At 42.5% G+C, this 24,860-nt stretch overlaps 1 protein-coding gene across 3 annotated transcripts; it reads right to left on the bottom strand.

Annotated features, from left to right (window-relative positions):
* Positions 1-717: 717 nt before the first annotated feature.
* On the bottom strand, positions 718-24,539 carry RAB29 (RAB29, member RAS oncogene family). Of its 3 annotated transcripts, none has more exons than XM_081009113.1 (6): positions 24,239-24,539; positions 23,733-23,960; positions 6,785-6,856; positions 5,253-5,434; positions 4,403-4,524; positions 718-3,778 (listed from the first exon to the last, which is right to left on the bottom strand). In XM_081009113.1, exons 2-6 carry the CDS (start codon positions 23,854-23,856, stop codon positions 3,649-3,651), a joined length of 630 nt encoding a protein of 209 aa, XP_080865239.1. In that variant the 5' UTR covers positions 23,857-23,960; positions 24,239-24,539; the 3' UTR covers positions 718-3,648. The 3 variants fall into 3 exon arrangements, with proteins under 3 accessions (XP_080865239.1, XP_080865240.1, XP_080865241.1); XM_081009114.1 differs by having other exon boundaries at positions 24,248-24,539; XM_081009115.1 differs by having other exon boundaries at positions 24,268-24,539.
* Positions 24,540-24,860: the final 321 nt, after the last annotated feature.

Raw genomic sequence — 24,860 nt, 5'->3', positions numbered from 1 at the left:
AGTTGGCTTTTGAGCAGACTGAGAACATCAGTTTGAGGTCATATAAATGGCCTGGAAAAATGTGAGCCAACAAAACATGGATTAAGCCTCTCATGTGGACATGCCCCAGATATCAAACCATATTACTAAGGCACTGCTTGGTGCAAACCAGTGGGGATGGGAATCTTAATTCAGCACATCCAGTCTCTACAGTACCCATGCTTAATTGAGTGTGATTTTGTACTCTCGGGGGAAGTGGCAGGAATTGTGCACTACACATAGGCAATGCTGCTACAAAGCAGAATAAGGATTTAATTATACAAAATCGTACATCATACTTTAATTTGGGGGAGGGGTAGAGGAATTTCTTCTGGCCTATACGTAGTCCTAGAATACCATCTGGATGAAGACAACCATTTATAGAATCTCACGGCTTGCAATCAAAGAACTGCAATCTGATGGAGAGAGGGAGGGGACTGAGCCATAAATAAAGCACAATGAATTTACAAACCCGAAAACAGTTTCGTGAGCAACCTTGCTTAAGGCTACCAAGACAGCTTTTCTTGTATGCTAAGTGGAAGGTTTAGGAATCTCCAAGAAGAAATACATCCCCCCTCCCCTAAAAGGAAACAGCAGCTCCCATTTGAGCCTCTCTCTAGCAAATTGCTTTCAGTTTACTTCCAACCAGAAAAAATGGCATAAAAGTTTTAGATCAGAAGCAATCAGTATAGCATGAGGTGTAAAAAATAAAACACACCACTCTGTTTTTATTTTAAAAGCTTACATAAAATAAGCACTTCAAGCGAGGTAACATGTCCATTATGTCTTGGCAGAAAGAGTTTTGCACAGCACTTAGTACCAACACACACAGGATTTAAACACTGAGACATTTCTTGTTTTGCAAAGCACTCTTTCAAATGTGAAAGTTCTAGTGTTTTGATCATATACCTTGCATTCCAGTTGGTCCTCTAAAGACAGCCCTTTGGAAAGTCAGCTGTTTCCCTAGCTACCTTTATATGTTTGCAAGTCAAGAATATACAGTAGCAGCTCCATGAGATAGTGGCTTGAGAGATTTTAAAATTTCTCATCAGCTATTCAAAAGGCACAAAAATAGAACTGCATGTGGAAAAGATAATGTGCATATATTGTCAATGTCTACCTATACAATGCTATACACGGGTTCACACAGATGGGGGGGGGGTCCTACAACTCCACCCAACTTAGTGCTCTATGTCCATCATCCTTGACCATTGGCCATGAAGGCTGGGGCTGATGGAGTCCAACTGTGGTTGGAGGGCAGGTTTACTGACTGCAACTGCCTCCCAATACCATAGCACATCAACCATTGTTGCATAGATCTCTCCAGATATATTAACTTAGACAACCAAACAGCAGTTGTAAGTCAGTGCACAAGTACATTCAAAGGGAGATATACAAAAACTCTCTCCTATAGATCACGGCTGTCAGAGATGTTGCTTGAAACAGCTCATGTCCAATGGATCTGTGTGCCAATAACCCAGCAGTAATTTCTGCCAGGCAGCTGTCAAATTCTGCTTTATATACAGCTTTTCGAAAATGGTACAAAGTGGAAGGGCTAGTGCTGTAGTTCAGGTGTATGACTGTATCATATATACTTTCACCATCATGTGGAAAAGGAACTATTTCTAGAAAGCCCTTAGGTTCTTCTCCTACCACTTACTTAATTAGTGCAGGCAGAAGTTTTAAAGACCTCAAATCTTTGTAATTTGTACTTCCAATTGCACAGAAGCAATCTAAGGCTAGTTTTGTTGTGCTCCCATTTCAAAGAGTACAATGAGATATTTGAATATACCGAAACACAACCAAGTTATCTAACATTGTTTTTTCTATAGATCCCTCTTCAATAACATGGTGCCGTCCAGATGTTTTGGACTACAAGTCCCATCAGTTCCAATTGTTGGGAATTGTAGTCCAAATCTTCTGGAGGGCACCACGTTAGTGGTCTATAGAGTATCCCCTTTAAAAGCATTTAGCTTGAATTTCTCTGTGGTTAGTACTTCTACCTGCAGTTTTCAGAAACAGTGCAAAGAAACTTGCCGGTGTCCTTCACTATCATTTAAAAACATTAAAAATAAAGTTATTACCATCTTGAACGATATCTAGAGAGATTCCAGTTCCCCATCCACTGCTTGTTATCCTTTTAGCAGCAACTGTTTAATAAACTTTATTTACAAAATACATAACCTGTAATACCCTATAACAAGAACGAGTCCAATGGATAAATAATGTGCCTTCTTGTCTACATAACTGAGAAAATGGTCCGAATATATATTTTATATCTTATCCAGAAGTTGTGCCCATTAGCCTATTCAGACAGACAGTTTGAAATAACTGTAATGTTATCAGGCAAAGATTCAAACATTGCAAGGCTTTAATAGATCTTTCTTTTTTGGCCTGAATAAATTTGCTTTTACCCAATCATCCAGGAAATTTCAGAGTTTGGTTGAATATGGACACATTATTCATCCACAGAATCTTTTACCCATTACACATGCATCTCCTTGGCTGTTTATTTTTTTAAAAATAGATTAAGAAATTTAAGCACCCTAATACAACTCACCATTTTGAAAAGTTAACCTTTCTGAATTATGAATTTTTAAAAACTGGTAAATTACAATTTTGTATTTTCTGCAAAAACAAAGGGCAGGAAACGGCTGGTAGCAAAAAGGTACAGGAGAGATTTAATTCTTGCCTTCTGTCCTGCTGTGTTCTCTATTCTGCGTTTACCCCCTCGGTTCACTAAAACCCATTGACGTGCTTTCAAGATAGCATTGCATGATGGCTATCTACACCCACATATTACGGCCTCCGAGAGGAAGTAATTTATCAGAATATGAAAGAGGCAAATGAGATCCTACCAGGGAAAGGGCTATAAAAACATAAAAACATTGCTACTGCTCTAATAAGGTGCATCAATGCAAAGCAGTTTACAGCTTTTACCTCAATTCATTGCTGGGCTCACTAATGAAATGGTCACAGGAAAAGGACCTGACAATTGTATCTCCCACATAAAAGCAGGGACAAAAAAGGCCAGAGTCCCTTTTGGTCTTTTTCCTTCAGCTTAAATGCAGCCACTCTCAGAAAACACACACACAAAAGCAGCAATAGGCTTATCCTGGCAAATATGGCACCTCAAGAAGGGCTGTGGTAAGAGAGAGTTGTGCAGCTGTGTCACAAGGGGGGAGAATCACAGCATGTTTCCACAGAGGATACATTAAAGGCAGTCTGCTTCAAAGTGCAAGATTTAGCACGTACGCTGGTTAGACACAGCCAGGTTAGCCAGGGCTTTGCTTTCAGAGCTCCTTGTGGCCATTCTTCCTGCTGTGTAATCTTCAATCAACTGTGGTGGAGACTTTCCCACAAGTACAAAAGGCTGCAGCGAGCAGAACAATCTCCTCCAAGTTAGCCCAACTTGCAATGAGGAATATAGAATGGGAGAAGTGTACCCCAGTGGCCCATAAGCAGGCAAGACTGTGGCTTCCATCAACCTTGCTGGGATGCCTTGGTCTTCTATTGCAGCTTACAGCAATGCCATGAGGCAGTTCAGTACTACTTCTTAAGAAAAGACAGTACTAAGTTTCAAAGGCGCTCTCGACCTCTGATCAGATGCAGAAGCCTAGGGAGGTGCAACTAGCAGCACCCCCAACTGGGCGCGGCGGCAGCTTGATGTAGATTGATGTAGTCTCCACGGCCTGAAAGAGTGATGTCCGTGTCACCTGACGACGTCAACAACATCATCATCATCTTCTCAATAAGGACTCTAGGAAGAAGCAGGATTAGGTTAGAAAGAAAGAACAGACAGCACACATTCCCCAGCATTCCAGGAACCAAATCACAGGGGAGGACTCTCTGCTGGGGACCCCTTCTGTTCAAACCCAACACAATGTGACTGTGGGGTTCTGCATTTACCTCTGAGAAAACATTACCTTGTTGACAGACATTGTTTGCAATGAAGTTGTTTCTCTGGCAAGAGGTGGGCTTGCTGAGGAATGAACACCATCATGGACCCAAAACAACTTCCGTTTTTAAAAAATAAGCAAGGCTGTGGTGCCTTACCTACAGAGGGTACAAGCTTGTTCCATCTACTGACCTAATCACCTGAGACCAAATCTCTATTGAGCATTGCATCCCAGACCTTGGCCTACAGCCAAAATGGTAGCCGTATCACTGCAAATCACTTAAATACCTGTGGCGCTGCCTGTCTCACTCCAAACCTAGCTGCAACACTGCATCATAGTGAAAGCATGACTGGATATTTTGGAACTGAGTGAAGTTGGAATTCTCTTTTTAAAGACCTCACCTCTTTTGTCATACGTTATCCATAGGCCCATACTTAGGGGATAATTACCTCTGGAAAAAACATTCAAAAATTCAATTTGCCTACCTCATCGACTCATTTACATTCTTGTTTTCCTTGACAGAGGTTTCAATCCATCCGGTAAAGCCATTCTCTTTACTGAACCGATCAATTTCTTCTCTGGTCACAGCCCATGGATAAAGGTCACACTGGAAAAGAGAATTTAGGAAAGTACAAGTTCATCTTTAGAACAGACAGGAAGAGGTGTACAATTCGTTTTCTGCCTCTGCCACAAATCTGCACACGGCCAGATCTATCCAGCAGATTATAAGGCGATGCTATAACTATTTGTGCTGCCGCAGTTTGGATTAGCAGGGTAAAATGATGAGACATCTGTGCCTCTTCTGCCCCTGAAAAATTTCTTATTACTGTTCAAAATAAACCCCTCAAGTTCAAAGCAGAGTTTGATAAATGTGCAGATATTTTATATCCTAAGCAGATGTTTCAAATATGTTTTTTTCAGGGTCATGAAAGATGCCCACTTGGGAATTTCCTCACTTCCTTAGTGATATCAGGAACAATTTTAGATGGGGAGGGGGGATGAAAGAAAGGGGGGGAGAGAAAGGGATCCTTCTCCTGCACACTTTTAGCTCTGCAGGCCTCAAGACCTTCCCCACCCTCCCTTTTAAAAACTGTGGGGAGATGGAACTGGGTCAGAGGCCAGTGAGAAGACGCATTCTCCAAGCTCTGTTCCATGCCCCCTTCTTTTTAGGCCCCAACCCTAATTCTCAGCTGCCGCCAGTGTTCACTGATAGCATGAGGACAGCACACATGCACGGCTCTTATCTCCCAGCACTTTAGGGGAGTTTCAGAGGGCTTATCGCCTTTTTAAAAAGAAAGAAAAACAGCTGGAAACACTCAGTCTACGGCCACTCACTTTATTAGCCAGCAGCAAACAAGGAACGGGGCTTCCATCCGGCAGCTTCAGTTTACTGTCCAAATCATACTTCCATTTCTGGCAGCTGGTGAACGTGCCAATACTGGTGACATCAAACATGATCACACAGGCCGATGCCTCTTTGTAATACAGCCGAGTCATAGACGTGAAACGTTCTTGACCTGGGGAGGGTTTAGGTGACGAAGGAGTTTTAGCATTACCTCAGATTCATTCCTAGGCAGCTTCCCCCTCCACATTTGTTTGATCCAACATCAAGGGAGTTGTATCTACTTTACTGCCTTCTGGCAAGGACAATGGAAAACTTGACAAAGTGGGATGACTCGTTCACAGGATGGTCAAACCGTGGTCCTACAGATGTGGCTGAACTACAGGCTCCATGATTCCCAACCATAGGCCATGCTGGCTGAGGCTGATGGGATTTGTAATCCAACAACGTCAGGAGGGCCACAGGCTACCTACCCCACCCTAAAGATTTAATGCACCAATGGATAGGAAGATGAAGCAGTGCCGGATTTATGTATAAGCTAAACAAGCTATAGCTTAGGGCCCCACTCTCTTGGGGCCCCCCCAAAAAAACTTAAAGGGAAAAAACTGGATGTGCATTTCCAAAACATAAGATAAAAAACAAATAAAATAAAACCTATATACAGCAACAGTGTTTTGTGTTGTGTAGGCTCCTATTGGTTACGTACAAATGGCTTTAGATACCTATTAGGTCCATAAATTACCATATAGCATATTTTCAACACAAAAAACAGCGATAATTTGTTGCTGACAAAGGACAGCTGGACATATAAAGGGCCCCATTATCTTCAGTAGCTTAGGGCCTCATCAAACCTAAATCCGGCCCTGAGATGAAGGGGACCAAAAGAAACCTGCAAGAACTACTAGGATTCCCTGATGATTGCCAAGTTAATCCACGGTTTGGAGTTCACCAATTTCTGTACTGCACCAAAGAAGAAATGTTGTCGCTTGTGTCTCCCCTCCCATTGCAGCTGCCTGTGCCAAACTCACTCTTTTGAGGGAGAGGGGAAACTGCCTCAAGAATTTATTTTTTTATATCAGTTATCCTTACTGAGAAGTCATACTGGTAGGTAAGTAACAAACCCTACACACTGCTGAGTTTTGCTTCCTAATTTTATGGCAGTAGCTTCGATTGCTGAAGAGACAAGCCACTTTTTAAATGGGCTGTCTCTTTGGCAGTGGAATGACAAAGCAAACAAATACACATGCCTCTTAGTCACCATTAATTGTAATAACCATCCATCAGCACCATTTTTAAGGCGTTACCCCAAAATTGCCATTTCCAGACTTACACAGGAAATTGCATAAACTGTATCGCTAAAGAGGTGAAACACAACAACACATGGATGAAAATTATACAGCTACTGTGTGGGGGAATTTTCTACCCCTTTGGAACTATCTTTGATCGATAGAAAAAGACAAACAAATCTGGGGGGGGGGGGGGATTTCATCCACCACAAACCAACAAGTGACTCTTCATAGCTTACCGGCAATATCCCACAGCTGCAGCCTCACTGTCTCAGACTCTGACCACTGTACCACCTTCAGAGCAAAATCCACTGGACAACCATGGAAAGAAAGAAAGAGATAAAATCAGTTAGGGGTTGAATAAAATCACTGTGTAGTGTGCTCCGCTTATGAGTACTTCTGCTTCAGGCCTGAGGGGCCTTAAAAGAGGATTAAACAAATGAATGGAGGGTAAGGTTCTCATGATGGCCAAGCTCTGCCTCCATGCTGGAAACATCAGGAGCGCAGCGTTCTCTTGTGCTTGGGTCCTGCTTGCAGGTTTCCCACAGGGATCTGGTAGGTCAGTGTGAGAACAGGATGCTGGAATACATGGACTAGATCAGGCATAGGCAAGCTCTGGCCCTCCAGATGTTTGGGACTACAATTCCCATCATCCCTAGCTAACAGGACCAGTGGTCAGGGATGATGGGAATTGTAGTCCCAAACATCTGGAGGGCTGGAGTTTGCCTATGCCTGGACTAGATCCAACAGTCTCTTTTTATGTTCTTATAACGGATATTAAGGCACTACACTTGAATTAGGCTGCTGTGCAACACAGCAATTGCTTCTACACTACTGCCTTGATACTATTCACGTTCTTCCTTCCAGCAGATGTTAAGCCCAGGCTATAGCATTTCTTGAGTACTGCTGACCTCAAAGCGTATGTTTATGCTCCAGTAAATCACAGAGAAGTGGTGGAAACAGACAACCATGTAGATGTCACTTTAACATTCCACCCCATTCCCCCATACAGCTTTAACCACACAGAGAGCAGTCTACAACCATGTGACAAGCCAACGGCTTCTCCAGATTCCTGTGGCCATCTGTTGCTATCCCAGACAACTCTGAAACAGAAGAGTGTGCACACATTATGTGCACGCTCACGCAAGTAATACATCCCAAATCCTGGATGATTGCTTCTATGTTCATGGATCCAGAATTATTTCCACCGAAAATATGATAACTAACAGCAAGAATAAGTATATAATAATTTCCCCTTGAGATAGAAGTCTTACATATTTCTTAGTAAGTCTTTTTTTAAAAACTCCCATCTGTATACCATGTTGATATGTGCAGGACCACTCTGTTCCTGTGAAATGTTTTAACTGCTTTTAATTTTGAATTTTTAATGGTTACAGCCCACCCCCGGAACCCGTTAGTGAAGGGTGGGAATAAATTTAATAATAATCATTTATAGATTGATTGCATATTTATGTTCTACCTTTTCTGCAAGGAGCTGAAAGTGGTATACATAGTCCTCCCCCTCATTTAATCCCTACAACAACCCTGTGAGGCAGGTTAGACTGAGAGTGATTGACCCGCCTAAGGTCTCCCAGTGAGCTTCATGTCTGAGTGTGGATTCGAACCCTGCTCTCCCAGGTCCAAGTCCAGCATTCTAACCACTACACCACATTTGCTTGGTTCTCAATCACTCTGGGTCATCATAATCATCATGGTACAGTACAGTCTTGGGCAGACATGTCAGGTAAAAATAAATAATAATAATTTATTATTTATACCCCGCCCATCTGGCTGGGTTTCCCCAGCCACTCTGGGTGGCTTCCAACAAAACATTAAAATACAATAATTCTTCAGATATTAAAAGCTTCCCTAAGGTAAGGCAAAGAGGGGGTAGATAGCTGAGAGCTCTCTCCTCTTCAGGTACTTTCCCCAACCAGCAAGATCAGGGCTTGGCAAGGTTTATCTTGCCTGGGCCAGATCGGTCCCGCAGAGATCCCTCTGTGCGTGCCTGTGATTTTCGGCACCACGGAAGCAAGTCACTGCGCTCCACTGGCTTAGCGCAGTGCGCGAGCGGGCACCTTGTTTTGGGAGCAGCTCATGGGCTGGTCAAACGACCTCCACAGGCTGCTTCCGGCCCATGGACCTTAGGTTGGTGACCCCTGAGCAAGATGCTCTACCAAGCAGCTCTCCCACCTGGTTGTGGTGCTTCTGAATGGCAGATTGGTCCACTGCAAATCAGCAACCATTCACAGTTTAGGAACTTAGGACGATGTCTTATATTGAGTCAAACCATTGGGTCCATTTAGCTCATTTGTCTACACTGACTGCCAGCAGCTCTCCAACAGGAAATCTTTCCAAGCCCTATCTGGAGATGCAGGGAAACTTCTGCATGCAACACAGATGCTTTATCATTGAGCTACAACCCTTCCTTAAATTTAATTGTCGATGAGGGAGTGAAACCGGTAGGTATTACTCAGACCTGGGGGGATGAACTAGGAGAGACCTGATGTGACCCAGCTTTGGGTACTTGGTGCAGCATCAACATAAGCTTGTAACTGACGCTTGGCCAGAGAGACAAAACAAGAAACCCTCTGGTGTACTGCTGACTTTGTATCCTCTCTGACAAACTGGTAGTGTCAGAGAAGCCCAGGATGGCTGTTTCAACAGACTCAATATTTATTGCTGCCATGATACCCATGGAGCTGTTTCAATACACCACTGACCCACGTTTATGTAAAAGTTTCAAGATAATTTTTTTTGGGAGGGGGGAGAATACATCATTGACCCAACACATATGGCAGGGCATACATTAAATCTGTGGGTGTGAGCTGTAATAACCCTGTGACCTTTGGGTTGATGATGGAAGCCCTTCCCTGAAGGGTTGGACGACTTGTATAGCTTTTCCACCCAAAAGACTAATTAAATTGAATGGATTCCTGAATTTCCCCAATAAATTGTCCATTTGTCAGGTCTGTCCATCCTGCCAAGGCCTCAGTCTCACTGTGGCAACGACAAGATGGAGACAACTGTCAAAACAATCAACCTCTTCATCTCAGTGGAACTCAAAAAAGGCTCTTGGGTTTGCTGGAGATAGTTATGAGAAAACTTCATCTGCTGACCTTCTGCCTGTCAATTTTATCACTGCATATGCCCTTCCCTGATTTATTTTGAGTCCACCATCTCACCCATTTACAACAAGAAACGCTTTAAGCTGTTGAATTTCTGTCCACTACAGCTGTCAAAGGCACAAGACCCCTGCTCTTCCCCACAAAGCCAAATCTAAACCTTTCAAAGAACTTAGGTTTCACGAGTCATAACCCAGATGTGTTACTGGTCATCAATGGACCACTGCTTAGAAATGCAAATAACTGTGAAGTATAAAAATGTCTTAAATACAAATATATTTTAGGCTGGCAATTCTACATTCAGTGCAAGCCCAGGCATGGTATTTCAGATGGCTGTGTGTGTGTGTATGAAGGGATTTAATGTTAATAAGTACAGCAGTGTTATTATCACTAATCAAACAGTCACCCAAATACACCCATTTAAGTGTTTATACCAGAAGCAACATTTTCCCCTTTGAACGGGAGAGCAATTAATCACCAATGCCCCACCACAGCTACTACAGTCTTAACATTCCATACACACACATATACAGTATTTCTGCAAAATGCCTACTACGCTGCAGGGTACACTACTGATTGCATTCACACAGCACTTTATTCCAGTTTCCCAGTATTTCCCTAACTGTCAATTTTTGCATTACATTTGATCTTTCATACAATGTAAAAGCAACTTCCAGAAATTCACCAAAATATAGAATATAGAAATATAGAGCTGGCTCTGCTTTCGTTTCCATGTTATTTGCAAACAGATTTTTTCTGGAAGCAAATAACACTGAAATGACCCCTACATTTGTGCTATACTCCACTATATTTCTGAAAGTGGCTTTTACGTTGTGCGAAAACTCAAACATAATGCAGAAAGTAACAGGTAGGGCGATGTCGGGAAACCAGAATAAACTGCTGTGTGAATGCAGCCTCTGTCTCAACCCCTTCTCCCCAATGTTAGCATATTGCAAGACTGATGCAAACCATACTTTCTCAACCACAATACTACCTTCTCCTCCCCACCAAAGGGCTAGGGATATAGTAATGATGGATTCTATTTGCATTAGCATGGTAATTTAATATGTTTACATTTCCGGGAGGGGGGGGACACACATCATTTTTTGCATGAAATTAAGCGCAGGTGGAGCTGTGGTCTAAATCACAGAGCCTAGGGCTTGCCAATCAGAAGGTTGGTGGTTCGAATCCCCACAATGGGGTGAGCTCCCGTTTCTCGGTCCCTGCTCCATGCCAACCTAGCAGTTCGAAAACATGTCAAACTGCAAGTAGATAAATAGGTACCGCTCCAGTGGGAAGGTAAACGGCGTTTCCGTGCACTGCTCTGGTTCACCAGAAGCGGCTTAGTCATGCTGGCCACATGACCTGGAAAAACTGTCTGCGGACAAACGCCGGCTCCTCGGCCTTTAAAACGAGATGAGTGCCACAGCCCCAGAGTCGTCCGCGACTGGACCTAACGGTCAGGGGTACCTTTACCTTTTAAGCCTGAGTTAGAATTAAATGTTGTCTTTGCTGCGACCTTTTGCTGTTGGGTGGTCATGCTCCTACACAGTCACAGTTACACTGAAATCCTACAACTCCAAAAGTTAAAGCCTTTGCTCACAAGGGAGTTGCTCTAGCCCCCTGATCATTTTGGCTGTTCTTTTCTGCACATTTTCTATTCCATACAAAATCCAGATGTGTCCAGACCTGTATACATGCTACCCCTGAAAAGAGTAGGAGGAACCTTTGTTCTCCTTGGGGGTTGTCACTTATTACAGCCAATAGGTGCCCTCGACACTTGTGCAATCACAATCTACGCTGCACTTGCAAAACAAAGATAGCACTGTCTAGTGCTTTTTTTCCCCCTTAAAAAAATGTTTAGGGGTATTCTCATTTTCCTACTCATATTGAAATACTGCCCCTCAATGAGGCCGAACGTAGATTCACAAAATGTTTAGGGGTATGTGTACCCCTGCATATCCCCAGAAAAAAGCACTGGCACTGCCTAGAAATCACAACACATTTTTGTTGGCTCAGTACGCCATGCCTTGACTGCCAGGAACATACAATATCCCATAATGGAAGCCCAACCCCAGGCAAAGAATGTGTGGCCTGCACATTTCAATTAAGCAAGAAAGGGCATTTAGTTTGCAAAATAAAAAATAAGCCAGGTAAGCACTCTTGTGACAAGTCTATAGTATGTTCTCAGGATGAGCTGCAAGTTCATTAATATCTACATATTATAATATTATATAAACACACACACAGGCAGTTTGAGGACTCTAGCTGAAAAACAGAATATAAAATCTACCAACAAAATACATATTTGATGGATCCGAGCCTCTAACAGCAATGCTGGCAAACAGCCATAACGTTAAAGTAAAATAAGCTGTAAACTTGTAAGTGGAACTTTCCTCCCTCAGCCTCCTATAAAGATGAATCTATTGCAAATGACTCCTTGTCCAATTCCTCCCCATTCTCCTCTTCATTGGATCCTCTTAGTTTACCCTGCACTTCAGTGAAGTGTGTTTAAGGAGCATATTCTGTGAAGCCTTAACCCCCAACAGAAAGAGCAGCCAGAGATAATCAGATCATTTTGATTCGGGTCACCCTTATATAAAGGGGGTAGTTTAAAGTAAGGCGGCTGGCCCGGCTAATCTTGCCCTAGTTTGGTTCAGTTCTTTGACTAATGATCTTATAGACTTAAGCGGAACTAAAGAAAAATATCAAAAGGACTCTTTTATAAACTTCTTCTAAACAGAACTAAAGAGAAACATCCAACGTGTTCTTTTAAAATTAGGCAGCTGGTAGAAATAGATTCTGTTAAAGGACTACTTGCAACATTAACAGGTTTATTTTCCATCACTCAGCCACATAGCCTGAATCAGAGACTACTGTGGCTGTTTCCCACTCACAGACCAAATAATAAAAAATAAAATTGCATTCCAGCAAGTGTGTTAGGACCCCTGAGAATGATACTTCCCCTCCCCACAGAGCACAACAGGAACAAAACTAAATTAGACCACAGCTATTATCCAGTTCAGTGGATCTGAAACACACTGCAAGTTGTGCATCTCTCTCTTTTCTTTTCTTTTCTTTTCTTTTTTTAAAAAGGCAGGCTGCGGAGAAGAAAAAGATAGCAAAGCTTCTCCCCCCTCCCGTCTCTACTGCAACTGATCAAAGTGGGGTGTAAACAAATCCTTTGCAGGCATAAAACTGGGGCCTTTGTACATCAGTTTCTCAGTGGGGTTTGGACTTCACTTTAATGACCTCTGACCTACTTATTCATTTGTGATTTTCCAACAGGGAGTTAAAAGGTAATAGGAAATAGTGGGGAAGCTGCACTAACCCATATACTGAAATTCTATCACACCGGGAGGCTGTTTAGCCAGAGATTTGGTGTCTTTCTATAGCTTGTGAACTATTCAGCCACAGTCCCTGTGAAGCTTTCAGTAGCATTAAACACAGCTTTTAAAGACAAATCTGTTCCATACCCAAAACATCTTCTATATGCTGAAGACTCTAAGGATGTTGAAGGTTGCAGTGTGGTTGTGCCAACATCAACTGACCCAAGGATTAAGTAAACAATTGAAGCCGATGCTTGTTCCTTGTATCTTTCCCCTCCTTGACTACAGCGGCAAGCTCCCTCTCCTCCCTTTGTAATGCTTACTGTTCATTTTCAAAAGTTTTTCCCCAGACATACAACAGTACAGTGCACAATGTATTCATCATTTTTTTCATTAAAAAAAAACCCACAAAACACATAACTATAACAATACAGCTTTCACTAATACAGTGGTTACATACGCTTCAGGTTACAGACTCCGCTAACCCAGAAATAGTACCTCGGGTTAAGAACTTTGCTTCAGGATGAGAACAGAAATCATGCTCCGGTGGCGCGGCAGGCCCCATTAGCTAAAGTGGTGCTTCAGGTTAAGAACAGTTTCAAGTTAAGAATGGACCTCCGGAACGAATTAAGTACTTAACCAGAGGTACCGCTGTATGAAAGAGGCAATACTTTACACGCTAATACTTTACAGACACCAGAAGCAACTCAGGAGAGAAGGTGACTTAGTAATATGTCCTGCCTGCAATAAAACACGTCTCTACCGTATCGGTCTCTACAGTCACAGCAGGTGCTGTGACTCTCCAATGGTTGGGCTTTACTCCCAAAGGCTCACTCTTCCACTGTCTCCCAAGATGTCAACAATATGTCCAATCAGAAGTTGTTCTGAGAGACTGATGGCTGCACAGCCCCTCTCTGACCAGCTACATAATGCAAAAAGGGATCCTAAGGCCACATTAACACACAAATCAGGGGTTGGCAAGGTTTACCGGCCATGGGCCAGATCACTCCCATGGAGATTTTCTGTGGGCCGGACTAGCGCAGCGTGATGCTGGAAATTGCGTCTCCACATGTCCGCGGCGCTGGAAATTGCGTCTGTGCATGGCCGTGGCGCCGGAAATTGCGCCTGCGCAGAAGCAATTTCCAGTGTCTGGGCATGCACAGACACAATTTCCAGTATCTGCGTGTGCACAGACGCAATTTCTGGCGTTGCACTGCGAGTCCCTGCGCTGTGCCAGTTTAGCACAGTGCGCGGGGGGCTCGCTGAGCGGGCAGCTCAGTTCATGGGTGGCTCGTGGGCCGGTAAAACGGTCTTCGTGGGCCACATCTGGCCCATGGGCCGCATGTTGCCGACTCCTGACTAAAATCTTCAGAGCAATCTGAAGATGTGGAAACTGTAGCTCTGTGAATAGGGGTCTCAGGGTCTCCTAACAATTGTCAGCACTGATAACAAATGACAGCTCCCAGAAATCTTTGGGGGAAGCCATGACTGTTCAAAGAGGCATCACAGTATTTTTAATGTGCGGCATGAACATGGCTCAACTGTCTGCAAATGCATCGTTCTCTTGCTCTCACCCCTCATTTACTTATATTTAAATACTATTACCACTCTTACATAAAAATATCAAAGTGGTTTGCAACGAAAATGCAGAAAACTGTGCATTCTTAACTACCTGCCTTGATTGAATAGGAAAGTTTTCAGCAGGTGTTTAAAAGTTGAAACAGAAGGCACACCTGCTGACTCAATGTCTCTGCATCACTGTTTCTGCTATGTGCACACCTTGGACCACCAGCCTTGTATCGAAAACTGTGACGATCCTTTCCAGTGGTGTGTGATCTCTAAGCAAGCGGCTGCCAGCAAATAACAAATGCAGTCTTTATTGAGCAATCCTCACATAGCCTCTGGAAATACTGGAAGGAGGGCAAGGCCAGGGTCATGATGAAACTTCTAATTAACAATGGCTGTAATTTCCTGGAACACCCACCTCAGTTGGACCACAGGGCATGCCCACCACATGTTGAACTTTGTGCCAAATCTTTTTTTTTATAAGATATTTATTAGGATTTTTTTAAAGATATTACAATAAAAAATGATAAAGGAAAAAAAATACAAAATAAAAATGATTAAAAACACTCAGATTTTCCATTGCTTATTTTTCTTTAGCTTGTTTCCCGGACCTCCTCATACCTCCCTTTTTTGTATTCCAGTTCAGTTTGTTGGTTCAGCAAATCCTTACCCTCTTTGTTTATCCTAATCTTTGGTCTTAAAATAGTAACATTAGATTTTTACCTCTTAACAACCCTTTTTTCATATTCCCTTAAACCATTACAGCTAGAAACCACTTAATTTCTATCCAACATCGTTCTAACATTCATTAATTTTACAATATTTCTGTAGATAATCTTTGAACTTCTTCCAATCTTCTTCCACCGACTCTTCTCCCTGGTCTCGGATTCTGCCAGTCATTTCTGCCAGTTCCATATAGTCCATCAATGGATGACAATGTAAAGACCCCTTCATCGTCTGTTTAACTCGTTGCTTGTTTTCCCTCTCTTTCTATTTTGTGGGATGAAGGTTTTGTTGGCGTAGTATGTAATGAATTTTAATATTTTTTAACTATTGTTGTGTTGATGTTTGTGTACAGGCATGGTCCTCACAATAAACGGATTTGATAGTCCATCAGCTTCATCTGCCATTCTTCCAGAGTGGGTAGATCTTGTGTCTTCCAATACTTTGCAATGAGTATTCTTGCTGCTGTTGTAGCATACATAAAAAAGGTTCTATCCTTCTTTGGCACCAATTGACCGACTATGCCCAGGAGAAAGGCCTCTGGTTTCTTCTGGAAGGTATATTTAAGTACCTTTTTCAGTTCATTATATATCATTTCCCAGAAAGCCTTAATCCTTGGGCATGTCCACCAAAGGTGAAAGAATGTACCTTCAGTTTCTTTACATTTCCAACATTTGTTATCGGGCAAATGATAAATTTTTGCAAGCTTGACTGGGGTCATGTACCACCTGTAAATCATTTTCATAATATTCTCTCTTAAGGCATTACATGCCGTAAACTTCATACCTGTGGTCCATAACTGTTCCCAGTCAGCCATCATTATGTTATGACCAACATCTTGTGCCCATTTAATCATAACAGATTTCACCGTTTCATCCTGAGTATTCCATTTCAACAGCAAGTTATACATCTTTGACAAAATCTTAGTTTTGGATTCTAATAGTTCTGTTTCTAATTTTGATTTTTCTACCTGGAAACCAATTTTCTTATCCAGATTATATGCCTCCATTATCTGATAATAATGAAGCCAGTCTCGCACTTTGTTTTTTAATTTCTCAAAACTCTGCAATTTCAGTCTATCTCCATCTTGTTCCAAAATTTCCCAATATTTCGGCCATTTGGCCTCCATATTGAGCTTTTTCAGAGCTTTTGCTTCCATCGGTGACAGCCACCTTGGAGTTTTGTTTTCCAATAAGTCCTTATATCTTATCCAAACATTAAACAATGCTTTCCTGACAATATGGTTTTTAAATGCTTTATGCGCTTTGACCTTATCATACCACAGATATGCATGCCATCCAAATACATTGTTAAAACCTTCTAAATCCAAAATGTCAGTATTTTCAAGAAGCAACCATTCTTTCAACCAGCAGAAAGCTGCTGATTCATAGTAAAGTTTAAAGTCTGGCAGGGCAAATCCACCTCTTTCCTTTGCATCTGTTAATATTTTAAATTTTATTCTAGGCTTCTTGCCCTGCCAGACAAATTTAGAAATATCTCTCTGCCACCTCTTGAAACAGTCCATTTTGTCCACAATTTGCAATGTTTGAAACAAAAACAACATTCTAGGCAATACATTCATTTTTACCGCAGCAATACGGCCCAGCAGTGAAAGCTTCAAATTTGACCAAATTTCCAAATCTTTTTTCACTTCAGCCCAGCATTTTTCATAATTATCTTTAAATAAATTCCCATTTTTTGCTGTCATGTCAATCCCCAAATATTTAACTTTCTTAACCACTGTTAGACCTGTCTTATTCTGAAACCTCTCTCTCTCCATTGGTGTTAAATTTTTCTCTAAAACCTTGGTCTTTAACTTATTCAACTTAAATCCTGCAACTTGACCAGATTCTTGAATCAGTTCTAAAACTCTTTTGGTACTAGATTCTGGCTCCTGTAACGTCAATACTAAGTCATCTGCAAATGCTCTCAGTTTGTACTGTTTGGCTCCTACCTGTATACCTTTAACCAACCAGTCCCTTCTAATCATGTTCAGCAGAACCTCCAGGACCGATATAAAAAGCAATGGGGAAATTGGGCAACCTTGTCTTGTCCCTTTTTCTATCCTAAATTATTCCGTCACCACATTATTTACAATTAGTTTAGCCTTTTGTTCTGAATAAATTGCACTTATACCGTTTTCAAAACCTTGGCCTACCCCCATCCCTTGTAGGTTCTTCTTCATGAAACTCCAAGAGATATTATCAAAAGCTTTTTCCGCGTCCACAAATATCAAAACAGCTTTGGTATTTATGTTCACTTCTAGTTTTTCCAAAATATCAATTATATTCCTCAAATTATCGGACAAGTGTCTTCCTGGGAGAAAGCCCGCTTGGTCTTTATGAATCTCTTCCATCAATACTTTTTTCAATCTCTTGGCCAAAATGTCTGCAAAAATTTTGTAATCCACATTAAGTAACGATATGGGGCGGTAGTTCTTAAGCTGAGTCTTTTCAGTCTCTGTCTTTGGTATAAGTGTAATGTACGCCTCTTTCCAAGACTCTGGTGCCCTTTTCCCTTCCAATATTTCATTGCAGACTTCCTTTAAAGGTTGTAGTAGCCACTCTTTCAAAGATCTATAGTATCTAGAAGTCAGCCCATCCGGTCCTGGAGATTTGCCTAATTGCATGTTTTGGATGGCACCTTCTACTTCCTGTTCAGATATTTTATAGTTCAGCATTAACTTACTTTCTTGGGATATTTTTTGTAATCCATTTGTCTTCAGAAATCGGTCTATATCCATTTCCTTCTGTGGCCCTTGTGCATATAGTTGTTTAAAATACCTCTGGAAACAATTTCTAATCTCAGTTGGGTTATGTATATTCTTTCCTTCCACTTCTAAATTTGTGATAGTATTTAATTTTTGTCTTTTTTTCATTTGCCAGGCCAGCAATTTCCCACATTTCTTAGCTGATTCAAATGTTTTTTGTCTCATTTGTTTAATTTTCCATTCTATTTCCTGATTCATCATTTCCATATATTGTACTTGATATAACTTTATTTCTCTCAAAATCTCCTGCGACTTTGGTTTTGCTCTCAATTTCTTTTCACTTTCTTTTATTTCCCCAAAATTTTATCTTTCTTCTCATTTTGACTTCTCTTCTTTATTGCATTCTGTTGTATCAGAAACCCTCTCATGACAGCTTTACTTGCGTCCCAGATTACTCTTTTTTCTACATTAGTATTCATATACTAAGTTCTTTTTTCAGCCTCCACTCCTCCAGCTCTTTGCTTTTTAAAGTTCAATGGCAGCGGAAGACGGACTTCCTGTTTCCACGTCTCTCCGCTCTCAGCCAAGTTCAAATCTTTTAATTCAGCTTTTAGCCTCAAATTTAAAGTGTTTCAGTCTTTACTCACAAATAAGTTGATTTTGGTTCCGGATCCAGAATTTACAGGAAAAGGGATCAGCGCTCACCGGCAGCAGCAGCGTGGCTTTGCTCCGCAGATTGCGAAACGGCTCACAGCGCCGCCACCCCCCTCCACGTTCCGGAGCCCCTTACGGGGTTCCTTTGACGTTTGGGAGGTCGCTTCTGGCGCCCACCGAGCCTCGAGACCACAGGCTCTTGCCGCCTGTGGTTTTCCAGAGTGGGTCTCCGCTTCGCCGTAGCGGACGACCCAGTTTCTGCGGAGCCTCCTCTTCACAATTAGAAGAGGACCGCCATTGCCGTTCGCGCCGCCCCCGGAAGTCTGAACAGGTCAAAAAATTTTGTCTCTCTCCTCTTTTGTTCGAAGGGTAATCAAGCAGTCTCTCGCCTTATTCCTCCTTCCTCCTCTTCCAAGTCTAAATGCACTCTCTATCTTAAATTCTTCCTTCCTCAAATCCTGTTGCCAGAAATCTGCGAATTCCTGTGTAAGAAAATCAGCCAAATTGTCTTTCTCACGTTCTGGTACAGCCCTGATTCTTAAATTTCTTTGTTTCTCTTTCAATTCAATCATAGACAATGTCAAACCGTGGTCCTCCAGTTGCTTATATACCGGTGGTATCTTCTTCTGAGTAGCAGTTGCTATATCTTTTGCTTCTTCAGCTATCTTTCGAGTCGAAGCAGATTCCTGTAGTAATTTTTCAATAGACTCTGTGTTGGTATTCACCTTCTGTCCCAAATTATTGATGCTTGTAGTATTCTGGTCAATTTTAACTGATGCTTCAGCTACTTGTTTATTTGTTTCAGCTACTTGTCTAGCTAAATTTTCCAAAGATTCATTAATTTTTCCAAGTGCCTGTGCCAAAACGTCTTCGGACGACATAACTTTTGGTTTAACCTGTGGAGGTGCAGCCCCTGGTATTCCAGATGGTCCAGATGTTGAAGCCCTTCGCTGCAACGCAGTATCTGTCCAATAGGGTCTGCCAGACCTAGTAGTTTTTTCCTGCGCCAACTCTAACTTTCCTCTTCCATCTGCCATAACACTCTCATGAGAATTCAAGGTCGATCCCACGGCTGGAAATTTGTTTTGGAATGGAAAATTCCTCTAGCCCAGTTGTTATTGTAGCAATGTCAAGCCTCCTCTAGGGGGACACAGTAACAGCCAAAGCTTGCAACTTTTAAAAAAGAAAATAGTCCTTATAAGTCCCCCAATTCACATAAAAACAACAGTTTCAGTTGCACTTAATCAGTTACTTTAAAACCAGGAGAAGTTCAGAAACACTGTATCTCTTTTGCAGAGTTAGCTGTCAAAAGTCCTCTGCTTACCGATAGGCTTTCCACAGAGCCGCATTCCTTATCTCGGGGCAGTCCGTTCCCAGGTTTTAGGCGGTGGATTTTAGCTTCCTTTCCCCCTTTTTTTGCAGATAAATACAGTTCAAACCTTTCCCCCCTCCTCTCCTGCAATCCGGAGGGGAGATCTCTTTCCAGATGTTAAGATTTAAGTCTTTTTTCAAACGTCTTTCCGAGTTTCCGCTTACAGTCTCTTTGCTTTGATCTATTTACAAGAAAGGAAGGCAGACTTCCTGTTTATACCTTCCCGCTTCGGTGCCGAATTAACTTTGTGCCAAATCGATTGCATCCTCTCCAACACAACCTACTTACGAGTCCTCGCCATGTGACCTAGTTTCTGCAGCATCATGTACCAGTGATAAATCAATTTCAGCATGGTTTCCCTCAGTCTCGCAAGGACCGATTTCAAAAGCAGTGTTAGAAATTCAGATATATAAGCTAGGCAGCCAAACGGCACCTTAAACCTAGGTTATGATCGCCACAACAGTATGTGTATTCACCAGGGGGTTACATAGATGACGCTTTCAACACTACAATTCTATGATTTTGTGATCTCAGCTATATTGCCTGACTGTAGCTTCCTCTTACAACAATTCACCTGTCCCAGTATGAAAGGAGAAACGCACACAGGGGAAATGGAACAGGTATTAACTATGGACTAAGGCAGAGGTTTTTAAACTGGGATTGCCAACCCAACGCCCAGAAATCTCCACGTAGTCGCAACTGGACCTGGACCAGTAGCAAAACACACCTGGGGAATTTCAAACACTGTTCAAAGGCAATCTCAACTCCACAGCAATCCAGGTATTTCCCACAGTGTCATACCCAAGATCTCCCTCCAGACTTTGCACAATCTGATCAATGACCAAAAGGTCCCAGACAGGACAAGAGAGTCCAATACGCTAGCATGACCCCTTTCAGGTTAGGCTTTTCGTTAATGCACCAGGTGAGATCCTTAGGAATAGTCCCCATTCTTTACAAAGCTTTACAGAACATCTGAACCTGCGTTATTTGTAGTCAGTGAAAGGGTACATCGCTCAGCTCAATGTTGAGCTCCAGCTATAAATATATCATTTATTTGATGGAGACCCTTGCTCTCTCACTTGCTGCACTTTACCCAGATGATCAAAACTTGGGTGGCACAAAAAAGGGTAGTGGCAGTGTTTTGCCCATTTCTGCCACAATTTCAGAGTTACTCTTAAGAAGGAATTCAAGATCGCTCTAAGTTTTCCCTGGGTGGCCCTGCTTCATGGCCCACCTTCCCACATTTTTAATAGTTTTTAAAGGCATTACTGTTTCCAGTAATTTAAATCATTCCCCTTCATTGAAAACGACAAGAAATCATGTTAACCAGTAGCTACCAATATAAACAATCAAATCTAGATTTCACAATAGACCACTTTTTGCCTCTTCTACAGATCATTGCAAATTAAGCAACATGGGTTACAGCAATCCCATGCCTTGCAGGACAGGACTCTTCAGAAGGTACTTGCTTTGGGGCATTTAGAATCAGAAGGGAAGAGATTTCACAAAGGGTTAAAGCAAGGACTAGCTCAGCAGCCATGATTCAATTTAATTAAAAGCAGCCGTGAGTTCCCAAGATGAAAAACTGCTGTTGGAAATGATGAGAGACTACCAAAGCAATCCTGACCAGTAGATCTGCTGGCTGGAGTGGATGGGGTGGATCTCTCTCTCTGCCAGAAGGGGTGGGGCACATCTTTATTAGTTAGAGTTTTCCCCAGGCAGTAGATCTATCACTGGCAGTGTTTCTGTTGTTTGTAAGCCCCAAAACAGGCTGCTCCAGGCCAGTGTTAGTCGACACCTTGGATCTGATGGATCCAAAGCCTCTTCATTCTCCCAAGAGGTCCCTCAGACCCATCAACTACATCAGCCAGTTAATACCTGCCTTCAGGGGCAAGATTTGAAACCAAGATCTAACAGGAATAAACAAAAAAAGAGTCATACACACACATTAAGCCCGGGCTGCTATGAGCCAGGACAGCAACAGATGGGTGATAGCTCCAATGATGTATACAATTGCTCTGCCCATTCTTTGCAAGCAAGTTCAGAAACGCCCTTTTCCAAAAACACAAGGTTAGAGTATTTCCTCTGGCCTAAAATATGATGGAATTTCTCTTAACGATTTGATAATTGATCTATGGAATTCTTTGATGCAAGTCATATGATTCATGAGAGCTACAAAAGTATTACCTTTCCATTCCATCCTTCCTCCAAGGAACTTGAGGCGGAATAGACAGCTCCCTCCCTTGTGAGCAAGAACCCTCTGAGGCAGATTAGGCCAAGAGCTGCTAACTATCCCAAAATCACACAATGAGTATAATGGCTGGCGTAGGGATTCTGATTTAGAAAAGGGTGGCTCATTGAAAAAGGGCTCTTGCACCTTTAATAATGGTGGTGAAGAGGTATTCTCAGCAGGTATAGCTTGTTGTGCAAAGTGAAGGAAGTCCCATCCTAATATTCACCCTGCCACTCCAAAAAGTGGCCACTCTTTCTAGAAACTGGCTCTCAATCTACCACAGAAACTCAAGCAATTCAGAAGACTTTCATACTGAAGCCAAAGGAGACTGGATATCTGCTTTGGCTTTTTACATCACAATCCTGAGAAATTCACTCAGTACCACTGTCCTGGTTTTTAAGCAGAGGTTGGATGGCTATCTGGAGTGTATGATCTAGTTGAGATTCCAGCATTGCAAGGGGGCTGGACTAGAGGATATTGGGGTCCCTTCCAAACTCTACAATTCTATGATTCCATAAATAGAATCTGAAGATATTTCAAGAGAATGCACTTTAAAAAAAATGCCACCACCAATCCAACATGTAAAGTGGGAAGAGTGTAGCTGCTTCCACACACTTGTCTTCAGCTCTGAAATTAAAACAGAAGGAGCCATAACTTCCAAAGCACCATACTGGTGAAATTCTGGTAAAAATAGTAAGTCTTACACACACAAACACAAAATTGAAGCCAGGCTACTCCTTATGCAGAGAACCAGTGTTTCACAACATAGTTTCTCCTATGGAACAAAAAAGCTTGAATGTTGAATGATAGATTGCAATTATTTAAGAACTAGCAACTACAAGATCATCTTGGCTACCTCTTAGAGCAGACCCAGGTGATTGAGCCTGAGCTTCCACTGCCGCCCCACCATGAACCATTTTAATTTCTTCAGTAATGTTTTATTTTGGATTTGATGTTTTAATGTAGATTGTGAACTGCTTTGACATTTAAAAAAAATTATATAAAGTGGTATAGAAATTAAATGAATAAATACATACATGGCTATGAGTAACTATGGACATATTTAAACCAGGACATCTCAATGGCGTTTTGCTACCCAGTATGAGAAGGTGGGAGGGACTTGGTTTTATTTCAACAGAGGTGCAAACACAAATGACACACCAAAGGAGGAAGTGAGAAATGCAACATCCAAAGAAACAGGAACAAAAATAAAATACAAGAGAGCAACACTTTTAATTGAACTAAACCCCCTGCCACTTAAGAGTATGACAGCTTTTAAGTTCCACAGAGCTTTTCATCAGATGGAATGCAATCAAAAGGCAGATATTTGCAATAGACAACGCTTGTATAGCACTAGAACTGTGTTATTAAATCTGTTATTAGAGCTCATCATCTATTGCAAATAAGCTTGTTGTTTTTCCAGGGGTGGCGGCGGTCGGCGGCCGGGGGTGGGGCAGAAATCCAAAACAACTCACCTCCCACCGTCGACTTGTAGTGTTTGTTGAAACTATCGTTGGCATACCGCTGGACCAGTGACGTCTTCCCAACTGTGGCATCCCCAATAATCAGCACTTTGAACATATGGTCGTGATGGCCCATGGTTTGGAACAGCCAAGTAAACTCAAGGGAGCGCACGTCGCCGTTTCCTCAATTCTTGGGAGGGGAGAGCAGCCACGTGGGAGGCAAGGACTCCTCACTTTTCCCTAGAGGGCGAAAAAAAATCTGCGCATTCAGAAGCAGCCTCCAAAGCCCAAGCAGGCGCTCCAGAGTTTAGCGCATCTCGGTTTCCCATCTGGAGTAAGCAAACACCTCCCTCTAAGAAACAGGGATCTTGCGAAGCCACCGAGCACCAAGGGGTTGGGGGGTCAGTATGCAACTTTTACGTTTAATTGTCCGCTCCCTTCTGCAGGTCCAGCTCTCGCTGAACGCAGGGAGGCAGCAAGCAGTGTTTCCAATTATTTGCGCCCAGGAGAAGACTCACCGGCCCTACCTTACGCGTTTAAAACGCACCAAGCGGATCCTAAAGAGGAGTTCTCCACCCGACGAGTAGCGAAAGCAAAACACACTGTCAGCAGCAGCCGGGCGCTCGCTGGGGAGGAAACCAAATCTGTACACGCCGTTGCACCACAGAAGCAAAAAAGTCTTTGCAGGGAAAGCGTTTGCATTGCCGTTTGCATGGAAAGAGGCTTAAGCTCTTGATAGGAGCCTCATCCTGCAACTAGCGCGCCTCTTGCCGCGGCTTCTGCGCTGCCGAGCTTTTTCCGCATTCTCCTGGCCGTCATGTGAGACAGGGCGGGGCGGCTGCCTCGCCCCGTCGGAGGAACTACAGTACCCAGCATGCATAGGGCGAAGCGCCCCCTATTAAATCCGTAAGCCGGAGCGGCTGCCTCATGGGAAATGTAGTGTTTTAGGGAAGGAAGAGCGTAGCCGCGGTCTGTCCTTCTGGAGGCAGGCACCGCGGCTCGTGCTATGTATAGATTTCTATATAGTGCAGTGTTGGTGGGGCCGGATTTAGGTTTGATGAGGCCCTAAGCTACTGAAGGTCATGGGGCCCTTTATATGTCCAGCTGTCCTTTGTCAACAACAAATTGTCTCTGTTTTTT

The sequence above is a fragment of the Podarcis pityusensis genome (genome assembly GCF_964106645.2).
Source record: "Podarcis pityusensis genome assembly, chromosome: 6".
NCBI lineage: Eukaryota > Metazoa > Chordata > Lepidosauria > Squamata > Lacertidae > Podarcis > Podarcis pityusensis.
This window is presented reverse-complemented; position numbering and strand designations above follow the sequence as displayed.